Raw genomic sequence first — 26,354 nt, 5'->3', positions numbered from 1 at the left:
AGTCCTGCCCTTCCCTCAACCATGTCTCAGTGATGGCAATAATATCATATTCCCATGTGCTAATCAATGCCCTCAATTCATCTGCCTTACTATGCAAGATTCCTTGCATTAAAATAGATGCAATCCAGCCTTGCATTGTTTGCTTGTGCCTTTAATAGGTCTATATTTGCTCTGCCTTCCAGATTGACTCAGTTTCTCTTCTATATTTGACTATGCATCACCCCTTACTGTACCTCCAATCTGTATTCCACTCCCTGCCAAATTAGTTTTAACCCCCCCCCCCACCCCCAAACAGCACTATCAAACCTCCCAGCAAGGATGTTGGTCCTGTTCTGGTTCAGGCGCAACCTGTCCAACTTGTACAGGTCCCACCTTCACCAGAAACAGACCCAGTGATCCAGGAAACTAAAGCCCTCACTCCTGCACCATCTCTTCACGCATTCATTTGCTCTATTCTCCTATTCCTATACTCACTAGCACGTGGCACTGGGAGTAATCCAGAGATTACAACCTTTGCGGTCCTGCTTTTTAATCTGCTCCCTAAGCTCTTGTTGCAGGACCTCATACCTCTTTCTACCTATGTCATTGGTACCAATGTGTACCATGACCTCTGACTGTTCACCCTCCCCCTTCAGAATGTCCTGTAGCTGCTCCATGACATCCTTGACCCTAGCACCAGGGAGGCAACATACCATTCTGGAGTCGCGTTTGCGGCCACAGAAAGGCCTATCTGTACCCCTTACGACAGAATCTCCTATTGCTATAGCCCTGCCACACTTTTTCCATCCCTCCTGTGCAGCTGAGCCACCCCTGGTGCCATGAACTTGGCTGTTGCTGCTTTACCCTGAGCCATCTCCCCCCAACAATATCCAAAGCGGTATATCTGTTAGAGAGGGGGATAGCCACAGGGGCCTGCTGCACTACCTGCCTTCCTCTACTCTGCCTGGTGGTCACCCGTTCCCTTTCTCCCTTTGCAGCATTTGCCTGCGGTGTGACCACCTCGCTAAACATGCTATCCACGACGATCTCCGCGTCGTGGATGCTCCACAGTGAATCCACCCGTAACTCCAGCTCTGTAATGCGGGCAGCCAGTAGCTGCAGATGGATGCACTTCCTGCACACATTGTCGTCGGTCACTGGAAGCGTCCCTGCTTTCCTACATAGTGCAGGAGGAGCATATCATAGGTGTGAACTTTTGTGCCATGACTTACCTTAGATTACTTAGTTGCTCCCTTTAGTTAAAAAATACTAATTACACTAGTGGCCGCCTTCTACTCCAAACTACCCACTACTATCTAAAGTCCTTAATAAATTACACTAATTAAAAAAAAACACTTTAGTACTACTAACCTTATCACTTATATGGTAGGTTTTGAGGTTTTTTTTTTGCAAAAAAGAACTTTTAAGCTATTTACAGGCGCCAACATATGTAGTGGTTTAACATTGTTTTTTTTAAATATGGGAGTCACTTCAAATCCATCTGTGATGGGAGAAAATTTCTTGACTTGTTCTAAGTGAAATGAGTTTTGGGCAGTGTTAACCTGGTTAATGGTGAGAGTTCACATCACACAACTGGCAGTCTTACTCTAGCAATAAGGATGACTGATGTGGAAATAGAAATCCCTCACTAACACAGTAGGGATAATCTTGTGGGGTGGGGGGGGTGGTCAAGACCCATTACAGAGCAGAGTAGAAGAAGCTTTAGATTGCATCTCGCTTTATTGGGAGTGCTTGTTGCTGATGCTGTATATAAAAGCGTCAAGTTTCTCAGCACTGATTTCTTATTTTGATGGTTAATACATTTTTGTTTGCTATTGAAGTATGAACCAGTGACCTCTGGAGAAATAAAACTTCAGTGATAGACTTCTGACAATATGGTTGAGAAGTGAGTTTTCCAATGTTCTAACTAGCCACTAAATAAACCGCCCTTGGACGTATATCCAAGTTGTACTGCAGGACCTAACATGAATGTATGCTTAAAATGTTATAAATCCAGTTGTGTGACTGATGTAACACACCTCAATCTGTTGCGCTGCACAATGGTGAGTTGTGATTTTTGTCAGCAATTTTCCATGCGAGTTGTTGACTTCAGCCGATATGTTGAAGGACGCTGAGCACAAGAAAGGAGAGAAACTGTGAGCTACTTATGGTTGAATATTGTACTATTGGGCGGCACAGTGGTTAGCACTGCAGCCTTACAGCTCCAGCGACCCGGGTTCGATTCTGGGTACTGCCTGTGCGGAGTTTGTAAGTTCTCCCTGTGACTGCGTGGGTTTTCGCCGGGTGCTCCAGTTTCCTCCCACAGCCCAAGACTTGGAGGTTGATAGGTAAATTGGCCATTGTAAATTGCCCCTAGTATAGGTAGATGGTAGGGGAAGTGAGGGAAGGTGGGGATGTGGTAGGAATGTGAGATTAATGTAGGATTAATATAAATGGGGGTTGATGGTCAGCACAGACTCTGGCCGAAGGGCCTGTTTCAGTGCTGTATCTCTAAATAATAAATAAAATAAATGCTACTACAACAACTATTTTTGCCTTTGTGTTGCACTTTTAACATGGAAAAATATCCTAATCTGCTTTTCAAAGTTACAATTTTCGCATGAGCCGCAGAATTGGAGCTTGAAGTTTAAAACTGGCGATGGGCTCAGGGTGAGTGTGGAGAAATGCTGGAGAACTGGTGCGTGGTAATGGAAGGCCCCATCACTAGATGGATGAAGGGATGGATACAGAGAGCACCAGGAACTGAGGATGAGGTGGAATGTCAATTTATTGGGCACCATTGACGGAGACCATCAGCCAATTGACTTCCTGCTCCATTAAACAAGATGTGATGTAGAGACTTCAAGAGGGAAGGGCAAGAAGTATAAACTTTATTAGATTTATAAGATATAACTGTTCTGTAGAAGTCTGATCTAACCTTGTACAAAAGGAACACAGTCCATCAAATATTTGACTGAAACTTGTATTTCTGTGCTGGTTTCTTAGTAAATTTACACAATGTTTACATGATGGGGGAAAAAGGGTTATTTCGAGGTGGTACTGGGGAGCTAGTCTGGCCTGAGTTGTCTTGGAAAAGCAGCTAACCTAACCTAACCTTCTGGAAGGATACATTTCCTCTGCTTAATCTAACTGCAAGCTAACCACCATTTTGGAATTGTGGTTTCCTATGTGCCCATGGAAGGAAAGCATGTGAGTTCATTGGTTAAACTCTAATAGTAAATAATGACTTTGTGCTTTCCATAAGAAAACAGGGACTGATGTCACTGACAAATGGGGAGTTTCATTGTACATCAAATCAAAGTTTCTTTTCATTTTGAGAGCTGGCCCCTAAATTTGTCTTGCTCTAGGATCTTCCAGATACTGAGGGACTTGTTATGCAAATATATTTTGAGGGCAAACTTGTTAAGAATGGATACATCACAACTCAAATGCCACGTACCACAACTACTTGTGTTCTGAAAGTATGCTAATTATTCATTCGCGATAAAAATTTGGCAGATTAATCTAACCTTAGGAAGGATCCAGCCTGGCCAATTTAAATTTTCTGATTTAGAAAGGCGTGAGGCACCAGTAAGCCGTATGCTTGGTTCTCTGCGCCACCTTTTGCAAAGTCTGAAAGGCGTATATAAATATACGTGATTCACTTAATGGGAGTAAATGCAAGAGTTGAACTGAAGACACTGGTTTATCTTGGTCCCACAGGGTGTCTGGGTTGTGCTTTCATAGAGCCCTTCATCTGCAAGCAGAGATGCAGCTTGGGCTGTTGTCCCTCAGCGAATTGGTTCATTTTGAATGGCTGTTCTGCAGCTTATGTGTGATGGTCTTGTTGAGGTCTGAGCTCCATCTCCAACTCCACGTGCAAGAGTTGCCATATGGATGCCTGTCCACGTTTCATGTACATCAGCAAAGCTAGTGAAATGACAAATCTCTTGTTTTTATTCCTGAGGAGGAAGTGTGAATTAAATTTTCAATTAAAAATAATCCAAGCTGCTCTGTTTATTTTGCTGCTGCTCATCTGTAACTTTTTAATAAACCTGTAGCCGTAACCCGACCTCATGTTTATTTTTCCGCTGTGCAAAGTGTAGTCGATCGCAATAGAATCATCACTCCAATAAATCAAATGCAGGAACAAACTTCTCTGTTCAACCTTGGACTACAATATTGGAGATTCTGTGTGTAGGATCATGCGTTGATTTGTGGGGGTCAAGGGAGTGGTCCTGCGCTCTGAGCATGAGCGAGATGTGGTGAAAACCTAAAAACTTCTGTCGCCATTGGCAAAGATTTGAGTTTTATTTACAGACATATGGTGCATTTTCTGTTTGTGGGTTTAAGTGCATAATTTTCAGATGTTTATTGTCGTAGCAACAGTGGAGGCCAGAACATACTGGTCTGAAAGTATGAAACAAACCTGAGGTGATATTGTATCTTAATAGAAAATGTTGTGCTTCCCCCTCCTTTCCACATGCCCCACCCCCCCACTGCACCCCGGCAATATGTTCCTTTATTTGAAGTGCATTAATAAGCAACTGAATTACTTCAATGAAAACAGATCGATATCAGGAATCGTACACTGGAAAATAGAGAAGCAGCCTTTGTGCATAAGGAAGGCCACTCGAATACACACCCAGGGTGGGGTGGGGGGTTTGGATGGACACCATAGTGTGCGAAGGTTGTGTCATGATGGCATTGTGCATGCTTGATGGAACAGCTGCTCATTTCCTGTACATTATTTTCACATCGAGTGGTTTGTGTTTGCATGTTTTGCAGGCCAAGGAACACAAGGAAAAGGAGCGTTTGGAACGAAGGTTGTTGGAGGAACTAATCAAGATGTTCATGGATTCAGATTCATTTTATTATAGCCTGACATATGACCTTACAAATTCAGTGCAGAGACTTAGTGCCTCTGAGAAGAAAGGAGAATCAGTGTGGCAAAGGGTAAGATTTTCTTGTATATTAACTGCTCCGCTGTGTTGGTTAGAGAGGCTCATCATATGCACCCAACCTGTAGCCCATCATCTGAGACTGCAGTATTTGTTCTCTCCGGTGTCCTGTCCATTTCTGATAACACCATCAAAATTTAATTCAACAGTGACGAGTGGCCTGGTAACTTGAGAGGTTTTAACACGAGCCCCAAGGTTTCTTGTCACTCCAGTCTGCCTGCTGGTTCTTACAGCTAGGTCATGCAGAAAGAAGGCAGTCCAACAAAGAAAAAACTGACTGCCTCTTAATTTGTGAGGACCTTCCACAGTACTGTAGAAATCTATGTCCTTCCTTTTTAGGCTGAAGTGGAGTAGGGAGGATAAAAGGCAAGTATCTGGAAAAAAAAATCTATAACCCATTTGTTGGTTTGATTTTGATTTCTTGCCTGCTGCTGTACCCAACTCCCTCATCGCTGTTCCGTCTGCACATTCCGATGTAGCCCCCTTTCAGCCACAAGTGCTGGGTATGCTTTCAGCTGCCTGGATCCTATGCTCTGGCATTCCCTTCCTAAAACCCCTCTTTCCACTTCCTTCTCTTGCTTTAAGATCCATTGTAGAAGCTACCTCTTTGATTGCACTTCCCAATATCTGGCTCAGTATCTTTACTTTCATTGCACCTCTTAAGTGCCTCAGGATATTTTCTCAAGTTAAAGGTGCTATTTAAGTCCGAGTTATTGTATTTGTACTCGTTACTTAGGTGTACTAGAACATCTTGTATAGTAATTACTGTGTTAGGGAGCATGGATGCAAATGGCTTCAATTGTAGAGTCTTGCAACATGACTGTTCAGATAGAACACTGGAAAAAGAGGATCTGATATCAAAATGAGGTATACTGAGCTATAACTGATAACTACAGTAATGTTGCTACATGCTCATATCTCTCCTTTTCCATAGGTCGATGATAGGTTTTTTTGGAATAAGCACATGATTAATGACCTGATCAAAGTAAATGTAAGTAGCTATACTGGTTATTTTGAAACAACACCATTAGTTTGTATGGGTGTATATGTGCTCAATATCCAGCACCGTCTATGTCACTGTTATCCTCGGGTTAGGTTTTAAATAGCCTGAGCTAGGTCTAACCTGTACCTTGGGGTAAACACTAATGACATTCTGATATGTAGTAGATCCTCTGGTGTCTGCGATAATTAGCCCAACATGTAGAAGCCTTCGTCTTATTCACGTGACTAAATTCAAATTTAATTTCTGATAAATCAAGGTTGAAGGATGAGGTTTCATTTACTAAAAGCTCATAGAAGTGCAACACTGGATGTTAAATCTGTGGCAAGGCAATGGAATATGGAAGTAAACTAGCTAGTTGCTTGGACCTGGCTTTTAAGCTGTAGATGCACATTCTGATGGTCTATGTAGTTTGTTTTAATAACCAAGTGAACTATTGGGGTATTGATTTATAGAAATGTGTCTTCAACACATCGTGGTCAGGGCAGTGCTGGTATTTGTTTGACGATAAGTAAATTCGTCATCTGCTAACTGGGAACTTAGCAACAGGAGTAGGCTATTTAGTTCCTCAATCTTGTTTCCCTATTCGGTGAGATTATGGCTGATTGGCAACCCATCTTCATATACCCAGCTGTGCCCAATACCCCTTGATATCTTTGGTTATCAAAAATCTGTCAATCTCAGATTGAACATTGGCAATTTATCTGACATCAATTGCCATTTGCCTAAGAGTTCCAAACTTCTGCCAACCTTTGTCTGTAGAAGTGTTTCCGTTTCCTAATTTCATTCATGAAAAGCCTGGCTCTGATTCTCAGACTGTGCCCCCCTAGTCCTGCACTCCCCAGCTAGCGGAATAATTTCTGTATCTACCCTATCTGTTCCCTTTAATATCTTAAATGTTGATCAAATCACCACTTAACCTTTTGAAACTATATATTCTTGTTTCAAACTTTTGACTTTTTCTGTAAGTAGAGGCCTTTTTGTATAAACTACATAATCTGATTGAGTCTCAATAAGATGTAATGTTTCATTCCTTTTATTGCTCAACCCTCAACCATATCACAATTAACTCCTCTTCAGTTTGTTTGATTTGGGGGACATGTTTGATTTTTGTTGTGGATGGTTACCAAGGACACCACTTGTTAATTTAAAGACCAATTTGGTTGGATTTGTAGCACAGTGGGGTAGAATTCAATTAGAATCCATTTGCTTTCCTTCTGTTCATGCAGCAGTGACCTGCTTCTCTGCTAAATTAAAGATTTTGCACAACTGTTCAGTGTTAACTTTGATTTGTGTCACAATTCTACAAGAGGTTCAGGGCTGCTTTTATTAACTAGAGAGTTCTGTGTTGCTATAGTAACTTTCAAAAATGGATTATACCTTGAGAGCTCGATGGCGTTTTAGCTTGGCATCACTACAGCCTCCTGTATTTCAATGGTACTCCGATTTTATTCAAAACACTTTTTTTATTCAAAAAGAAATTTAATGCAACACATGACCTTTATCTTTCACCTGTTTAATTTGAGAGTTACATAATGAGTTAAATTTAGTAAATGTTAAAGAAAAAGCTGTTTCTGTAACACCTTTCATGACCTGAGGCCATCTCCAAGTACTTTACAACCAACTTTGAAGTTTAGTCACTGCAGTAAACGTTGGAAACACAGTATTCAATTTACAAACAGCAATGTGATAGATGACCAGATACTGTTTTAATGATGCTGATTGAGGGGTAAATATTGGCCAGGATACTGAGGTTAACTCCCCTGCTCTATGAAATTGTGCCATGGGATCTTTTGTGTCCACCTGAGAGAGCAGATGGAGCCTCGATTTAACGTTTCATCTGAAAGATGGAACCTTGACAGTGCAGCACTCCCTTGGTACTGCACTGCAGTGTCAACTTAGATTTTTGTGCTCAAGTCTCTGGAGTGGAACTTGAACCCACAACTTTCTGACCCATAGACAAGAGTGCTACCAACTGAGTCATAGTCAGAGTTATACAGCACAGAAACGGGCCCTTCGGCCCATTGTGTCTGTGCCGGCCGTACAGCACCCAACTATTCTTATCCCATATTCCTGCACTTGGCCCGTAGCCCTGTATGCTATGGCATTTCACGTGCTCATCTAAATACTACTTAAATGTTAGGATTCCTGCCTCCACCACCTCTTCCAGATTCCATCCACCCTCTGGGTGAAAAAATGTTTCCTCAAATCTCCCCTAAACCACCTGCCCCTTATCCTAAATCTATGCCCCTGGTTCTTGACCCTTCCGCTAAGGGAAAAAGTTTCTTCTTAACTAACCTATCAATGCCCCTCATAATCTTGTACACCTCAATCATGTCCCCCCTCAGCCTTCTCTGCTCCAAGGAAAACATCCTTCGCCTTTTCAGTCTCTCTTCATAGCTGAAATGCTCCAGCCCAGGCAACATCCTGGTGATTTTCCTCTGCACCCTCTCCAGTGCAATCACATCCTTCCTATAGTGTGGTGTCCAGAACTGTACACAGTACTCCAGCTGTGGCCTAACTAGCATTTTATACAGCTCCATCATAACCTCCCTGCTCTTATATTCTGTGCCTCGGCTAATAAAGGCAAGTATCCCATATGCCTTCCTAACCACCTTACCTACTTCTGCTGCTGCCTTCAGTGATCTATGGACAAGTACACCAAGGTCCTTCTGGCTTTCTGTACTTCCCAGGGTCCTACCATCCATTGTGTATTCCCTTGCCTTGTTAGTCCTCCCAAAATGCATTACCTCACATTTTTCAGGATTAAATTCCATTTGCCATGGTTCCGCCCATCTTACCAGCCCATCTATATCTCTTTGTAATCTAAGGCTTTCCTCCTCACTATTTACAACACCAATTTTTGTGTCATCTGCGAACTTGCTGATCATACCTCCTATATTCCCATCTAAATCATTAATGTACACTACAAACAGCAAGGGTCCCAGCACCGATCCCTGCGGTACACCACTGGTCACAGGCTTCCAATCGCAAAAACAGCCCTCGACCATTACCCTCTGCCTCCTGCCACTAAGCCAATTTTGGATCCAATTTGCCAAATTGCCCTGGATCCCATGGGCTCTTACCACCTTAACCAATCTGCCATGCGGGACCTTATCAAAAGCCTTACTGAAATCCATGTATACTACATCTACTGCTTTACCCTCATCTACACATCTAGTCACCTCCTCGAAAAATTCAATCAAGTTAGTTAGGCACGATCTCCACCCCCCCCCACCTGATAAAGCCATGCTGACTATCCCTGATTAATCCCTGCCTCTCCAAGTGGAGATGAATCCTGTCCCTCAGAATTTTTTCCAATATTTTCCCAACGACTGATATTAGACTCACCAGACTGCAATTACCTGGTTTATCCTTACTACCCTTCTTGAATAATGGTACTACATTCGCTGTCCTCCAATCCTCTGGTACCTCTCCTGTGGCAGAGAGGATTTGAAAATTTGTGTCAAAGCCCCTGCTATCTCCTCTCTTGCCTCACATAACATCCTGGGATACATCTCATCTGGGCCTGGGGATTTATCCACTTTTAAGCCCACTAAAACAGCTAATACTTCCTCCCTTTCAATGCTAATATGTTGAGGTATATCACAATCCCCCTCCCTGATCTCTCCACCTACATCGTCCTTCTCTCCATAGTGAACACCGATGAAAAGTAATCATTTAAAACCTCACCTATGTCTTCTCGCTCCACACACAGATTGCCACGTTGGTCCCTAATGTGTCCTACTCTTTCCCTGGTTGTCTTCTTGCCCTTAATATAATTATAAACCGCCTTGGGATTTTCCTGTATCTTGCCCGACACTTTTTTTTTCATGTCCCCTCTTCGGTCTCCTAATTACTTTAAGTGCCACCCTACACTTTCTATACTCCTCTAGTGCCTCCGCTATTTTCAGCGCTTGGGATCTGCCGTAAGCCTCTTTTTTTTTTTTCTGATCCAATCCTCTATATCCCTTGACATCCCGGGTTCCCTGGGCCTGTTAGTCCTACCCTTCACCTTAACGGGTACATGTTCGCTCTGAACTCTCACTATTTCCTCTTTGGCTCCCACTGATTGATGTAGACTTTCCGACAAGTAGCTACTCCCAGTCCACTTTGGCCAGATCCTGTTTTATCATATTGAAATCGGCCTTCACCCAATTCAGTATCTTTATTTCTGGTCCATCATTGTCCTTTTTCCAAAACTACCTTAAATCTTAGAGTTATGGTCACTATTCATGAAATGCTCCTCCACTGACACTTCTACCACTTGACTGGCTTCATTCCCTAGGATTAGGTCCAGTACCACCCCTTCCCTTGTAGGACTTTCTACATACTGGCTCAAAAAGCTCTCCTGTATGCATTTTAAGAATTCTGCCTCTTAAGCCTTTTGCACTAAGACTATTCCAGTTAATATTGGGAAAGTTGAAATCCCCTATTATTACCCTATTATTTTCACACCTCTGAGATTTGCCTACATATCTGCTCCTCTATCTCTTCCTGACTGTTTGTTTGGAGGCCTGTAGTAGACACCTAGTCAAGTGATTGCCCCCTTTTTGTTTTAAGTTCTACGCAAATGGCCTCATTTGAGGAACCTTCTAAGATATCATCCCTCCTTACTGCTGTAATTGACTCCTTGATCAACAGTGCAATGCCACCTCTTCTTTTACACCCTCCCCTGTCGCGCCTGAGGATTCTATACCCTGGAATATTGAGCTGCCAGTCCTGTCCCTCCCTCAACCGTGTCTGTGATAGCAATAATATCATCCCATGTGCTAATCAATGCCGTCAATTCATCTGCCTTACTAGTGAGACTCCTTGCATTGAAATAGATGCAATCCCACCTTGCATTTTTCCCTTGTGCCTTACCAGGTCTATATTTGCTCTGCCTTCCAGGCAGACTTACTTTCTGTTCTATATTACTCCTTACTGTACCTCCACTCTGTATCCCACCCCCCTGCCAAATTAGTTTAAACCCCCCCAACAGAACTAGCAAATCTCCCAGCAAGGATGCTTGGCCCATTCCATTCAGGTGCAACCTGTCCAACTTGTACAGGTCCCACCTTTGCCAGAAACAGACCCAGTGATCCAGGAAACTAAAGCCCTCCCCTCCTGCACCATTTCCTCAGCCACGCATTCATCTGCTCTATCCTCCTATTTCTAAACTCATTAGCACGTGGCACCGGGAGTAATCCAGAGATTAGAACCTTCGAGGACCTGCTTTTAAATCTGCCACCTAGCTCCCGAAATTCTTGTTGCTGGACCTCATCCCTTTTTCTACCCATTTCGTTGGTACCAATGTGTTCCATGACCTGTGGCTGCTCACCCTTCAGAATGAGCTGTGGCAGCAAAAAAAACAAGGCGAAAGAGGTACCTCCTGACTTAATTTGGAACTGGACTGATGTCAGTCAAGCGCAGATGTTTCATTGAGCAAACTGCGAACGAGCAGGGGATCCTGTAGTTCTTTGTATCAAACTTCTGGTCGCTGGAGTCCCCCTTTGTTGCATGCACTTCATTGTATTAATCAAACAATCTTTTGCATACAAACATACAATGACTCCAACTATCTCTTCTAATTTTATAACCAAAATTAAATCGTTACTGAATAATCTTCTCTCCCTTCCCAGCTGTAAGCTTTACTTTTGTGATCCTGTTGTGGGAAACCTGTTTGCAAAATTCTACCAAAGCCTTTATAATCTGGCCAGTGGATACAATGGACTGTTCATGATTCTCCTCTTGTCTGCATACAGTAGCATTACAGTGTGCAAACCTAAAATGTGCTGTATACAGTATGAAAGACTCTTTAGTAGAAATAACCTTATTTTCATATTCTGACCTCCAAATTGGTTGTTTGAATAAGTCTGATTCTTCCTCCCACTTTGTCGACCCATCTACTTGGCTGTATATTTTTGAGGATCTGTTCAAGTTGTAAAATAAATTCTAGCCAGATTATTGTATGCATTACACAAAAGGTAAGTTTGAGAGGGGCAGGTAGACTTGCGTATAAAGAAAATCATACTTGTCTTTATAGCGAATCCTTGACTCTTAATTACTTAGCATATAATGGATTGCTATTTTAGGTGAATAGAAAATCTGGTTGAATTGTAAAATACCATTTAGTGTTTATAGAGGACAGAAAAAACATTTCTGCTGTAATATGCAAAAACATTTTCAAAACTTCAAAAAGTTATTAAGCAATTGACCTGAAATAGGTCATAGCTTGTTGAGTGTTTGGTCCTCATTTGTGTTTTGAATACTTTTGTGTCTGCAACTGCAGAGTAATGTCAAGTCAATGCTACATTGCACACTGAAAATTGCATTAATTACAATGTTTGTTCCATTGCTTTTTTAGGAAGAAAATAGCTATTTTTATTTTATTTATTTATTTAGAGATACAGCACTGAAACAGGCCCTTCAGCCCACCGAGTCTGTGCTGACCAACAACCACCCATTTATACTAACCCTACATTAATCCCATATTCCCTACCACCTACTGACACTAGGGGCAATTTACAATGGCCAATTTACCTATCACCTGCAATCCTTTGGCTGTGGGAGGAAACCGGAGCACCCGGCAAAAACCCACACAGACACAGGGAGAACTTGCAAACTCCGCGCAGGCAGTACCCAGAATTGAACCCGGGTCACTGGAGCTGTGAGGCTGCGGTGCTAACCACTGTGCCGCCCAGTATTTTCTTCTACCTAGCCCTGTTCTACAGGTTCCCCACTGTTATCCATCTGGTTGCTATCATATTTGGAGTGTTTCCAGACCCCTGGGTGGAATTATGAACCAGCACCCAAAGACTTTGCCTTAAAAGTGGGGATGATGCAGATGTAGTTAAGGAGGAGGTGTGTGAAATATTGGATGGGATAAACATAATGAGAGGAGAATTACTGAGGGGTTCAGCATCTTTGAAAGCAAATAAATTGCCAGGCCCAGATACAATGTATCCCAGGTTAAGAGAAGCAAGGGAAGGAATAGCAGAGGCCCAGACTATCATTTTCCAATCCTTCCTGGTTACAGGTGTTGTAAGAGGACTAATGTACCATCTAAAAAGGGAGGAAGGGATAGACGAATAATTATTAGCCAGCTAGCCTAATCTTGATCGTAAATTATTGAAAAAACTTCTGAGGGGCAGTATTAATAATAATTTAGAATGGCAAGAATTAATCCGATGGATTTAAGACAAGCCATGCCTGACTGACTTACTTTTTGAAATGTTGAGGGTCATTGAGGCTAGTATGTTTAACGTAATCTGTGGATTCTAGCAAGGCTTTTGACAAGGTCTCACATGGCAGACTGCTCAGAAAAGGAAAGCCCATGGGATCGGAGGGAAAGTGGCAAGTTGAATCCAAAATTGACTCTGGCAAGAAGCAAAGGGTAATTGTTGAGGGGTATTTTTATGACTTGGAAGGCTGTTTCCAGTGGGGTTCCAAAGGGCTCCGCACTAGGTCCCTTATTGCTCATGGTATGTAATCAATGATTTGCACTTAAATGTAGCGGGCATGACTAAGAAGTTTGCAGATTGTACAGAAATTGACCTTGAAGATTGGGGAGGAAGATATCAATGAATTGGTCAGGTGGACAGAAAAGTGACAAATGGCATTCAATCCAGAGAGGTATGAGGTAATGCATTCTGAGAGGGCAAACAAGGCACAATAAATGGTAGGTTACTGGGAAGTGTAGAGAAACAGAAGAGCCTTCGAGTCCATGTCCACAGATCCCTAAAGGGTGGCTGGACAGGTAGATAAGCTTGTTAAGGCATACAAGATACTTTACTTTATTAGCTTAAGTATAGAATATAAGAGCAGGGAGATGATGCTTGAACTGTGTACAACACTAGTTAGGCTACAGCTAGAGCACTGCGTACAGTTCTGGTCACTGCATTCCAGGAAGGATGTGGCCACATTAGCGGATACAGAGGAGTTTGAGGATATTGCCAGGAATGGAGAATCTTAGTTAGGAGGACAGATTGGATAGGCTCGGGTTGTTACTTTTGGAACAATGAGGGGAGATTTAATTGAGGTGCCTAAAATAATGCAGGGCCCAAATAGGGTGGATCAGAAGGACCTATTTCCCTTAACAGAAAGGTCAATAACCAGGGGGCCTGGGCTTAAAATAATTGGTAGAAGGATTAGCGAGGAGTTGAGAATTTTTTTTTCACCCAGAGGGTGGTGGGGGTCAGGAACTCGCTCTCTGATAGGGTGGTAAAGGCAGAAACTTTTATCACATTTAAAAAGTACTTTGATATGCACGTAAAGTGCCCAAGCCTTTATTTAGGTTGGTTAGCTGTTTTTTGGCTGGCATAGACACAATGGACCGAATGGCCACCTTCTGAGTTGTAAATTTCTGTGATTCTAAGATGAGAGAAAATTACAATGGATCCTGAGCCTGGATATTTGCTTCTCTCCGTTTCCTGAGCTCCGATGATGGAGTTTGGGCTTGTGAAGAGTAAGTTTGCCGTAAGTGTGCATCTCTCACTTAGTCTGTGGTGCAGTATGGTAACAGACTGTGCCACCAACACAATCGGGGTGAAAGTGGACATGGGCAGGGATGCAAAATGGGCAGTGTTGCATCAGATGGCTGCTATACGTCTCACCCAATATTTAATTCTGCTGACTAATAGAATTGAATCTCTGGTGGGGCATATGACTAGCAACAAAATCTATTCCCCGTTTTGCTTCCTCATCCAGGTAAAAGTTCAGCACCCGCCCCTCTTTTCTCCCCCCCCCCCCCCACCTCCCCATATGTGCTCAAGTATTTAATGAAGTCTATTTTACTGGCTTGGTGTACTACTAAAATCCATTTAAATACTATTTCCCAATGGATGATGTGCAAGAATGTGTGGCAGGTCAACTATCCGTTATAGGTATCTTGCACCAATAAGGAGTAAACCGGGTACTTGCCTTTGTTTGGAATGGGTGATGGGTTTGTGTTGCATTCCTGAGAACAGTTAGGTCACTAAGATGAAGAACCTTTATAATGATGAGGAACTTCACCTTGCAGAGATGCATTATTTGTGCAGTTGTACTGTGGGCTGTAACCTGTGGATGTGGCGCAGTAGTGATAGCAGCCGAAGAGAATTCTGCAGCCAATTCCTTGTCTGCCAAAGGGAGAAGGACTTAAATTATTCACAGAAAGGTAATTGGAAATAATTCTGCAGTCTTCAGATTAAATGTGAAATATTCTTGTCTCGCAGGATCCCAATGCAGATTTCTGGATTGTTCCAATAATCCAAGGGTTTGTGCAGATTGAAGAATTGGTTGTCAATTATAATGAATCCTCAGATGATGAAAAGAGCAGTCCTGAAACCCCATCACAAGAACAGTGTGTAGATGACATTCACCCAAGATTTTTGGTGGCAATTATTTCAAGGCGGAGTCGGCACAGAGCAGGTACTGAAACACAATTGTGGTCATGTGTGTCAGCACAGTGAGGAGCAGAAAGATGTTCAAATGCTCTATTTATAACCATCTGCTGCCTCTTCGATTTGTTTTGGAGGAAGTCTTCAGAGACTCATTACTGTTCTATCTGTTTTTACACTTCAGTTCTTTACCTTCTGAGTGTAGCTTGAGATTTAAACAAAAGGCTTAACACTTTAGCGTTTTCATTAGTTTTGCTGAAGCAGATCTTAATGAAGCACTAGATGCCTGATGCAAGTCTTGCTGTCATTTGGTACCCAGAGCTATTATATTCATTGTAATTAATTATCTTTCCACTCAGCCCAGTCCTACCTTGGCAGACCAAGTTAATTTAGGGTTATCAAATCACCAACACGTTGAATTTGCAGTAATAGGCAAGGTTCAGCTCCCTTCTAAGGAGTTCTTCCATCTTGTGCCTTTTTACAATCTGATCCTTGGAGAGTGATGCCAGAACAATCACCATGTGCCATTTTTTTTCACTATAAGGCTATTTTTTGTTGTTGTGAGAAACTGACCTCTTCCTAAGTTGTCCCTTAATTACCTACCTCCGACCAGGCTTTTGGTCACCTGCCCTGTAACCTCATGTGGCTCAGTGTCAAATTTTGTTTGAAAATGGTCTGATGAAGTGCTGTGGGACGTGTTAAAGGTACATTCAAAAATACAAGTTGTTAGCTCGGAATGTTTTTCTGCACATATACCCTTGTCTACTTGGTGGTGGATATAAAGGTCACTGGCAAGCCCGTCCCTAATCGCCCTCCTAGGTGGTGGTGAGCCACAACCTTGAACCGCTGCAGTCCATGTGGGGTGTAGGTACACTGACAGTGTTGTTGGGAAGGGAGTTCCAGGATTTTGACAGTGACAGTGAAGGAACAGCGATGTAGTTCCAAGTCAGGATGGTGTGTGACTTGAAGGGGAACTTGCAGGTGGTGGCGTTCCCATGCATCTGTTTCCCTTTCTTCTTGGTGGAGGTCACTGGTTTGGAAGATGATGTCGAAGGATGCTTGGCGAGTTGCTGCCGTGCATCTTGTGTATGGTACGCACTGCTATCTCTGTCGCTGGTGGAGGGAGTGAAAGTTTAAGTGCTGATCAAGCAGGCTGCTTTGTCCTGGATGGTGTGGAGCTTCTTGAGTGTTTTTGGAGCTGTACCCATCCAGGCAAATGGAGATTATTCCATCACACTCCTGACTTGAGCTTTTGTGGATGGTGGACAGGCATTGGGAAGTCAGGAGGTGTGTTACTTGCTTCAGGATTCCCAGCCTCTGACCTGCTCTTGTAAACACAGTATTTATGTGGCAGTTTTTTGGTCAATGATAACCCCCCCTCTCCAAGATGCTGACGGGCGAAATTCATTAAATGTTAATGGAGAATGGTTAGATTCTCTCTCTTGTTGGAGATGACCATGGCTTTACACTTGTGTGGCATGAATGTTAGTTGCCAGTTATCAGCTCAAACTTGAATGTTGTCTTGGTCTTGCTGCATGCAAACAGACTCTTTTGTTTGAGGAGTTACGAATGTTTCTGCACACACTGCAATCAGCAGCGAACATCCCCACTTCCGACCTTCTAAAGCAGCATGTTCTCTCACTGCTGTGCGCAGTGGCCCTGAAAACTGCTGCTAAATCAGCTGTGATTTGATGTGCACCCTGTTATCATGCTGATGCATTGAACTAGCTTGGGCCAGAAGAGGTTCTAATCCAAGATTGCAAGACCCATGTTAACTACTGGGGGTCAGATCATTTATATTTGGAATTCAATCAACTGTAAGAGACTAATATTGGAGCCAACAGCACGACCAAGGTGAAAAGACCATTAGTTTAACTAGTTCATCCTTTAATTTCCTAGCTGAGCCTTTGGGCGATGAGTCGGCTTTGAAGTCCATTCCACAGCTCAGTGATAGTGGGTTGGGTAAACTGATGTGATAAGGGTCATTTTGACCTGTTTGGGCACCAAAGCTGCACCTATGGCAGTGCACGCACAATGCTTTTTGCTTGCCTCAAAAAAAAAAATCAGTCACAGCAACAACAAAATGCAGAGAACCATCATGCTAATAGTGGTTGAATCTGCTTTGAAGGTAGCCAGGCCTCCAGTCAACAGTTTGATGGACTGGTGCCAAATTTGAACAGGCGTTATATAAACAAATTTGAGTTTACTGATCCACGTTCATGCCACTGTAACTTATTAAATGGGGAATGACCAAGAATTGGAGGGAAGGAGTATGTTTGACAAACTGTTTGTACAAACCGAACGCTTATCTGTTAAATGCACATCATTGAACTTGTAACCATGTATTACAATATTTGTGCCATCACTTGTATGGTTTTTGGCATTGTTATTTTTACTATCGTTATTTTTGGTTTTTGTGGTTGTCAACTACTTGCAGGTGTCCTTGTGCTCCCAACATATGGGTTAACATCAGCTAATGTCTCGACCATTTTTCATATGGTCTCGGCTACTCGTTCTATTCCCTGTTGCTGTGGGCTCCTCTATGGGGGGATGTCGGGATAATAGCACACCAGACATACTACATTTTACAGTTGTGGGGATTAACTACATTCTTTTTATTTCCCCAATTGTCTACATCATCTAGCTTAGCTATTACTTTGAAGACTCTGTTTAAGACTCTTGTCTTTCAGAAAACTCAGATCTATTGAGTTGAAAAAAGTAGGTCGATGTCTGATTTTGAGAAGTTATTGGGAGCGAATGAATGTAAATAAGTGTTCAATTAAAACGGGAGCTGCCAATCAAGTGTATAATTGAACAAGTCACGTAGCAGTTTGTATTTGGATTAAATTGCTTATCTCACCCACCCACTCCCCCCCCCCCCCCCCCCCCCCCCTCCGATCTCTAGGGGGAACCTTTTGCCCCTTTTCCATCTCGCCTGCGAAGAAAACTGCTCATCTCAGTGACAAAACCAAAATGGGCTGCGGATTGGGATGCTGTTAGCTAAACAGATTGACATATTAAAAGGTGATTAGTATCATGGAAAGCAGTATTTTGCATTTTAGATTAGATAATAGATGAAAAATCACTAGCTGCTTTTAAATTGTTGCCAGGGTTTGGGTTAGTGCGTTTATTGCACTGTTTTCCTGCATTTTGCTCTGGATAGAGTAGAATGAATGGCAGAGAATAGAATGTTTACAGCACAAGATAGCCATTCTGTCCATCTAGTCCATGCTGGCTCTCCAAGAGGGATTCATCTAGTCCTACTCCCCTACCCTTTCTACGTAGCCCTGCAATTTTTTCCCCGTCACATGCTTATCCAATTCCCTTTTCAAAACTATGATTGAATTTCCCTCCACCACACTCAGTGCATTCTTGATCCTAACCACTCACTGGGTAAAAATGTTTTTCCTCATGTCTCCTTTAGTTCTTTTGCCATTCATCTTAAATCTCTCTTCTGGTTCTTGACCCTTCTGCCAATGGAACCATTCCCCTCTCTTTATACTGTCTAAACCCCTTATGATTTTGAGCACCTCTATCAAATCTCCTCTCAACCTTCTCTGAGGAGAACAATCCCAGCTTCTCCAATCTATCCACATAACTAAAGTCCCTGATCTGAGCAACCATTCTTGTAAATCTTTTCTGCATCCTCTAATGTCTTCACATCTTTCCTAAGTGCGGTACCCAGAATTGAACACTACTCCATTTGAGGCCGAACCAGTATTTTATAAAGGTTCTTCATAAATTCCTTGTTTTTATACTTTATGCCTCTATTTATAAAGCCCAGGATCTCATATCCCTTTTTAAACCACTTTCTCAATCTGCCCTGCCACCTTCAATGATTTGTGCACATATATTCCAAGGTCTCTGCTCCTGCACCCCTTTAGAATTGTACCCTTTTAATTTATAGTATCACCTCTCATTCTTCCTACCAAAATGTATCACTTCACACTTCTATGCATTAAATTTATTTTAATACTACTTAGAAGAGCAGGGGCAGCCGGTACCTGGGAGCACAATGGGAACACTGCCACCTGCAAGTTCCCCTCCAAGTCTCTCTCATCCTGACTTGAAAACATATTGTCATTCCTTCATTGTCATTGGGTCAAAATTCTGGAACTCCTTTCTTAGCAGCATTCCGGGAGTACCTTCACCACATGGACTGCATCAATTAGGGTGGGCAATAAATGCATACATCCCATGAACAAATAATAAAAGAAGCTGCAAAAATGGTGTAAACCAGTGTCACATACAAACCAAATGGCTAAAGATCACATGTACAGATGCCTGAATCTCCCCCTCTAAAAGCCTGCACAAATGTACCACCTCTGTGTGTGATCTGTGTGTGATCTGTGTGTGATCTGTGTGTGATCTGTGTGTGATCTGTGTGTGATCTGTGTGTGATCTGTGTGTGATCTGTGTGTGATCTGTGTGTGATCTGTGTGTGATCTGTGTGTGATCTGTGTGTGATCTGTGTGTGATCTGTGTGTGATCTGTCATTCAATATCTTGGTTGATGTAGGTGGCCTTCATGTCAACCTGTGCTGTGGTCTTGCTCGTCTGCACATGTGGGGACTGGGCATGACACCTTGGCCAGTGAGCATGGATTCAGCAGCAACATTGTGATGTGGCTGCAGAGTGAATAGCCACACGGGTGTGTGATATTGCATTATACTGTCATTACCCAAAAGCACTGCTGATGGAGCAAACTGTTTCCACACCCTAGGAAGATGGTCAGAATGTCCAGTTTAGGGGGGAAAAGAAAATCCAGGAAGCTATCTTGAAGCCAGGTACTCCATGAAATCTGCTCAATGGGAGCTAACAACTGAAGACAGAAAAACGGCTGCTGATGCCTGAAATCTGAAATAAAAACTTCCAATGAAGCACTTTCTCCGAACATAATGGAGGGAAGTGTATTTCAGCAATGGTATCTTATTGCAGGTCAGGCTATTTCATACTAACCATGTCTGCACTAGCCTGCACAGATTTAGGAGGTCAGCTTTGTGTTTGCAGGGATTGGTGTCTTAACCTTGAGGTAAATTTTTAGGTTTACATGTTGATGGGTCCACGCCACTCAGTGCAATTGCTAGATGGGGAATGTGGCAGTGGCTGTCACTGGCTCTTGTCATGCAGCAGAGATCTGAACGATATTTACAACTTGCAATTGTGCAGATTTTTTTTTTCTGAGTAAGGTCTGACAGTCATCAAATCCATAAAGCAATCCAATCAGTCCCATTGCCCTGCAAGTTTATTTCCCTCAAGTGTCTGTCTAATTTCCTTTTGAAATCATTGTCTCCGCTTCCACCACCCTCTTGGACAGCAAGTTCCAGGTCATTACCACTCACTGCGTTTTTTATAAAAAAAAAGGTTCTTCCCCCTCAGCCCCCGCACCTCTACCAGTTATTTCACTGACCTCTGTGGAAGAGCTGCAGCCACTTGATCACATCATAGGTTTTATTTGGAGCTGCAGTGAATGCCACTTAATTTGCTGTACTTAACCTCCAGTGTCTCTGCATTAATGCTGGTAATGTAAAATCCCAATAAATGGAACATCCACAGCAATAGATGCTGAAAGCAGAGGAAGAGACGAGCTAAAGGACAATGGAGTATGTTCTGAATTCCTGTACCAAATAGGCAGTACGCATATGATAGGCCAACTGGCCTCCTTCGGAGCTGAAAATTTCTACATTTCTTTGGTATTGATTCAACTAACTTGATGGTGTCTATGGCGAGAGAAACATAGTTGACGTTTCTGGTCCATGATTTTTTTTCATCAGGGTTCTGATCAAAGGCCATCAATCTGAAACATTAACTGTTTCTCTCTCTCTCTCTCTCTTTACAGATGCTGCCTGACCTGTTGAGTATTTCCACCATTTTCAGTTCTTTTTTTTTTGATGCAGATTTTCAGCATCCACAGTATTTTGCTTTTGTAATTTGATACTTCCTCATGACTGGTCGCAACTAAGTTTTCTTTTATAAGAAAACAATTCCATCTCTGTTATGTTGGGAACAGTGAATGTTTATCACTTCTAATTATATAGTGCCTCATCATTTTAAATTCTCAAAGCATTTTGCACTTGACTGAATTATTTTTTGAATTTCATTATGCGTGCACCCTACTTTGGCTCCTGCCTTGAGGCCATTGGTATATTTGGCAAAGGGGCAGAAATGCTTCAACATAATATAAAAGCAAAATACTGCGGATGCTGGAAATCTGAAACAAAAACAAGAAATGCTGGAATCACTCAGGTCTGGCAACATCTGTGGAAAGAGAAGCAGAGTTAACGTTTCGGGTCAGTGACCCTTCTTCGGAACAGAAATGCTTCAGTTTGATTGATGGTTTTCAAACTTGGTGCTTGGAGTTTTTGTCCAACTCTCTGGTTTGGGGTCGCAGGAAGATAGAGAAGAAAGAACTTACACTTTATGACTTAGCACATCCTTATGTGTGGCCCCAAAGCGCTTTCCAAACAATTAAATTTTTGAAGTGCTGTCTCTTTTGAAGAAAACACAGCAGCCAATTTCAAAACGTGGACCTACATAAACAGAAAATGTGACCGAGACCCCGAGTTCCTTATTACTTGCTGCTTCAATTTTCTCATCTTTCTCCTGCTCTGATCTCTCTCTTTGGCTACTTGCACTGTTCATTGTTCAACCTAATCTTGAGGAACAGCTCCTTCACTTATTATTGGGCACTTTATAACAGCCTGGCATTAGTTAACTTCAGCCTTAACTGGACCTTGGACTTTCTCTTCAAGAAGTGTTGATGGTGTGAGATGGATGTAAACAGGGTGATTCATTGGCGTTTAATGTCATTTGAGATGTGTGGAAATTAAATTGAAGCACAGAATAAATTAGCTGATTAATGAGGGAATTTTGCATATCGTAAGTTTTGTTGAACGGTCCCAAATGTAGCTTATGTTTACAGTGAAGTGATGAAGGTTTGAGTTGCAGGGAAACTGGTTAATTTGAACTTCAGCTCCAGTCCCCCACTCTTTCTCCACACTATTTCCCACCCCCTGCCCCAACGCAATAGCTTTTGACAACATCACAGCCTCTTCCATTCTGTTTAAAACAAATTATGCAAATAAACTAAATACTGACGGGGCATGTTAATTAGACGGGTGATTGTACAGAAATGACAGTGTTGCTCTTGACGTTAGGATGTGTCGGAAGGTCTGAAATTGCAACCAGGTCATGTTCACAGGGATTTCTCGTTTGAATCAATATTTCCATAATAGGAAGAATATAAATTAAATGTGTTTGTAAGGGCAAATGATGTTTTATATAATGTGTTTCCAAATACTACTTCAGGGTTTTGGCATCTGATATTGCTTCTGAGTCCAGCTATGAGCCTATTTCCTATTTTGGGTTTCAGATTATGTCGCTTTTGGATCAGACGGTGTCTCCCATGCAGTTTAATGTTCCTGGAATTCTGTGCCTTAGGACTGGAAGTTGTTACTTGAACCCACTTTCGCAGCACAGATTATCGTTATTCCTTTTCTCTGCTTATCCAGCTCTCTTCTGATGTGTCATCCTTGCTTCAGTGGAATTCTTGCATCTGAGTCAGATCATCATGGGTTCATTCCCACTCCAGAGGCTTGAGCACATAATCTAGCTCGTTTGCTCAAATTCGCAAATAGTACCAGTTTGCTTTGAGCTTTTAAATCCAACTCAATTAGAAATGCTAAGAATCCCAACACTTACCCTGGGACACTGTGTACAGCTGTTAACTTCCAGAGCTCATTTCACTGAGTCCTTTTAAAAGTTTTGCATCTTTTTGGATGTCATTTTTCCCCCCATGTTACTGTGGTCGAACATTGTAATTGGAGAAAGATTCTGGGTGTGATTCTGAAACAAGCACATTGGTTCAAAAGGATTTTTGGTAGATCACTGGATGCAGTCTCTACAAAAGACTAATTCATCAAGGGGTTCAGATGACAGTATTCATGACTCCAGGATTGCTCTAGGTAGTGTATATGTGCAGTGCCATGCATTTCAGAGGGAGCAGAGTCACTTAATTTAGTTTTGCATCCACCTCTGACAGTGGTGATCAGGATCGATATTGATTGCCAGTTTTCTTATGATTAATATCCACGCTGAGAAAAATGGCTGCATTGCAAGCTTAGTTACTGGTTTAATTTAAATCTGATTAATTTTTCTCTAGGCACTTATGGCTGTGGTATTGTACAGGTCAGCATAGAACACATTGGATTTTAAGGATGTACTTGTGGGTTATGAATAAAGCTGAGGCAGCTCCTATCACAAGTCTTTCAATTTCTGCAGGTATGCGTTATAAGCGCCGTGGTGTGGATGAAAATGGGAATGTGGCGAATTATGTGGAGACCGAGCAGTTAATCCATGTCCACAGTCACACGCTCTCGTTTGTTCTTGCACGTGGGTCTGTACCCGTGTTTTGGAGTCAGATTGGGTATCGGTATAATCCTCGTCCACGGTTGGACAGACGTAAGTGGAAAAAAATAGATCTCGAACTTCAATGCCAGCAGGTGATGGAGAATTTGAACTGGTTGTTGAAGCACTGCTATAACAGCTGAAGGAACTAATTTATTTTGTAAACTGGACCATAGAATGGTTAACATAACTTCCATGCCTTTCTCCCTATGTGTAAGGGATGAGTGCAATGGATGGATTGCACTGGCTCAACTACAACGCGAAAAACAAAATGCATCCAGTATTTCATTGACGTCTAATTTCAGTTGTGTATTTTAGTACCTCGTACAATTGGCTTATTTAGTTTCAATATACCTTATTCAGCTCAACTTTAGACTGGAGCAAGATACTGTCACCAACTACCTTCCTCACACTTGCCTAGTGTTGTTCAAATTTTCTCTGGTTTGAAGTATTGATCACAGTATTAATGTCTCATAATACTGATCAGTGTGGAATAAGAAAAGATGATTTGGCCTCTGAGCTTGCACCTTCCAATTGACCATCACTGTCAGGAATTTAGTGTGCAGTAAAGCATAGAAATGACCACATGGAACAGGCAATTTGGCTCCTGCCACCATTTATCCTTTATGCAAGCAAGCATTTCTAATCACATTTACCCAACTTATTCCCACGTTCTAGCAATCACTTTTCCTCTTTCTACCTAACTAATAAAAAAAAAAGAAAAAAGCCCTTTTCACAACTTCAAGACATCTCAAAGTACTTTACAGCCAATTAATTACTTCTGAAGTGTAGTCACTGTTGCAATGTAGGAAACGCAGCCAGTTTGAACACTGCAAGCTCCCACAAACAGCTGTGTGATAATGACCAGATAATCTGTTTTTTGTGATGTTGATTGAGGGAACAATATTCATCAGGATACCGGGGATAACATCCCTGCTTTTCGAAATAGTGTCATGGAATCTTTTACGTCCATCAGAGGGTAGACGGGGCCTGTGTTTAATGTATCATCCAAAAGATAGCACTTCAGACAGTGCAGCACTCCCTTAGTGCTGCACTGGAATGTCAGCCTTGATTATTGTGCTCAAATCCTGGAGTGGGACTTGAACCCGGAGCCGCCTGATTCAGAGGCGAGAGTACTCACAACTGCGCCACAGCTCGTCTAATCTTGAATTCTGACCGAGTTTCTGCCCAGCAACTAAATCTAAAAGTGATTTACATCTCCTCACGATATATATTATCTTGTATCTTTGACCCTTAACTTTTGGCTTCTCAACTATTAAGCAGTCTACCTCCATCTACCCTGTTCCTTCCTTTCATAATTTTAAACATTTCAATCATATCTCCTCATTGTTTGTGTTCTTATGAAGAAAAACCCAATTTTTCAAGTCTATTTTTGTATTTATTTCCCCATCCTACTGAATCTGAGTTGTACCTTCTCTAAAGTCTCAATATCCTTTCTATAGTGTGGATGCCAATGTAGTACTGAGAGATTTTAAGGTTTTATATTAGTGCATTATTACCTCTTGACTTTTGCATTCTACACCTCATGGTAAAACATAGAATTCCATTAGTGTTTTCCTTACAGCTTTATCAACCTGAGGTGCTAACTTGAATATTCGGTGACCCTTTATGCCCCAAATCCCTTCGCTTTTCTCCAACACTGAACCTACTTCCATTCAGGGTATAATAAAAGCAAAGTACTGCAGATGCTGGAAATCTGAAATACAAACAAGAAATGCTGGAAATACTCAGCTGGTCTGGCAGCATCTGTGAAGAGAGGAGCAGAGTTAATGTTTCAGGTCCATGACAAATATTAGAAATGTATTGGGTTTTAAGCAAATAAAGGGGGGTGGGTGGGGCAAGAGATAACAAAAGGCAATGTGTTGAAAGGACAGAGGGTCACAGAGAATAACTGACCAGAAGGTCATGGAGAAAAGGCAGACGGTATCTGGTGTACTGAAAGACAAAGCGTTAGTGCAGAGAGGGTGTTAAATGACAGAAAAATGAACAGCCCTGGCCCAAAGCAAAACATGAAAAAAAGTGGGTAGCCACATGGTAAAAAAGAATGATGAAACCAGCTGAAATAAAAAGAAAAAAATGACTAAAAATAAAAAGGGGGGGGCTGTCATGCTCTGAAAAATTCAATAATTTCAGAGCATGACGGGGCCCCCCTTTGTTTTTTATTTGTTTTATTTCAATTCGTTTCATTTTTTTTCTAACCATGTGCCTACCCATTGGTTTTTTTCATGTTTGTTCTTTGGGCCAGGGCTGTTCATTCTCCTCTACATTGGGGAGACCAAACGCAGATTGGGTGACCGTTTTGCGGAACACCTCTGCTCAGTCTGAAAGCATGACTGAGCTTCCGGTTGCTTGCCATTTTAACACTCTGTCCTGGGCTGGCTGCAGTGTTCCAGTGAACATCAACGCAAGCTCGAGGAACAGCATCACGTTTACTGATTTAGGCATGCTACAGCCTGCTGGACTGAACATTGAGTTCAGTCATTTCAGGGCATGACGGGCCCCCATTTTATTTTTTGTTTTTCTAATTTTATTTGAGTTTTTCATTTTTTTTTTACCATGTGCCTACCCACTTTTTTTTTCATGTTTATGCTTTGGGCCAGAGTTCATTTTTCTGTCAGTTAACACC

General features: G+C 42.1%; 1 protein-coding gene across 2 annotated transcripts in view; it reads left to right on the top strand.

The window, feature by feature from the left end:
• The window catches only part of inpp5f (inositol polyphosphate-5-phosphatase F), a 244,755-nt gene that overhangs the window by 163,702 nt on the left and 54,699 nt on the right, over positions 1-26,354 (top strand). For both annotated transcript variants that reach the window (XM_068052894.1, XM_068052895.1), the window contains 4 exons: positions 4,768-4,935; positions 5,875-5,931; positions 15,138-15,333; positions 23,582-23,761. In XM_068052894.1, coding sequence (XP_067908995.1) covers positions 4,768-4,935; positions 5,875-5,931; positions 15,138-15,333; positions 23,582-23,761 — 601 coding nt within the window. The remainder of the gene's footprint in view (positions 1-4,767; positions 4,936-5,874; positions 5,932-15,137; positions 15,334-23,581; positions 23,762-26,354) is intronic.

The sequence above is a fragment of the Heterodontus francisci genome, chromosome 20, assembly GCF_036365525.1.
Source record: "Heterodontus francisci isolate sHetFra1 chromosome 20, sHetFra1.hap1, whole genome shotgun sequence".
NCBI classification, from domain to species: domain Eukaryota; kingdom Metazoa; phylum Chordata; class Chondrichthyes; order Heterodontiformes; family Heterodontidae; genus Heterodontus; species Heterodontus francisci.
The sequence above is the reverse complement of the archived record's forward strand: the minus strand, read 5'-3'. Positions and strand labels throughout refer to the sequence as shown.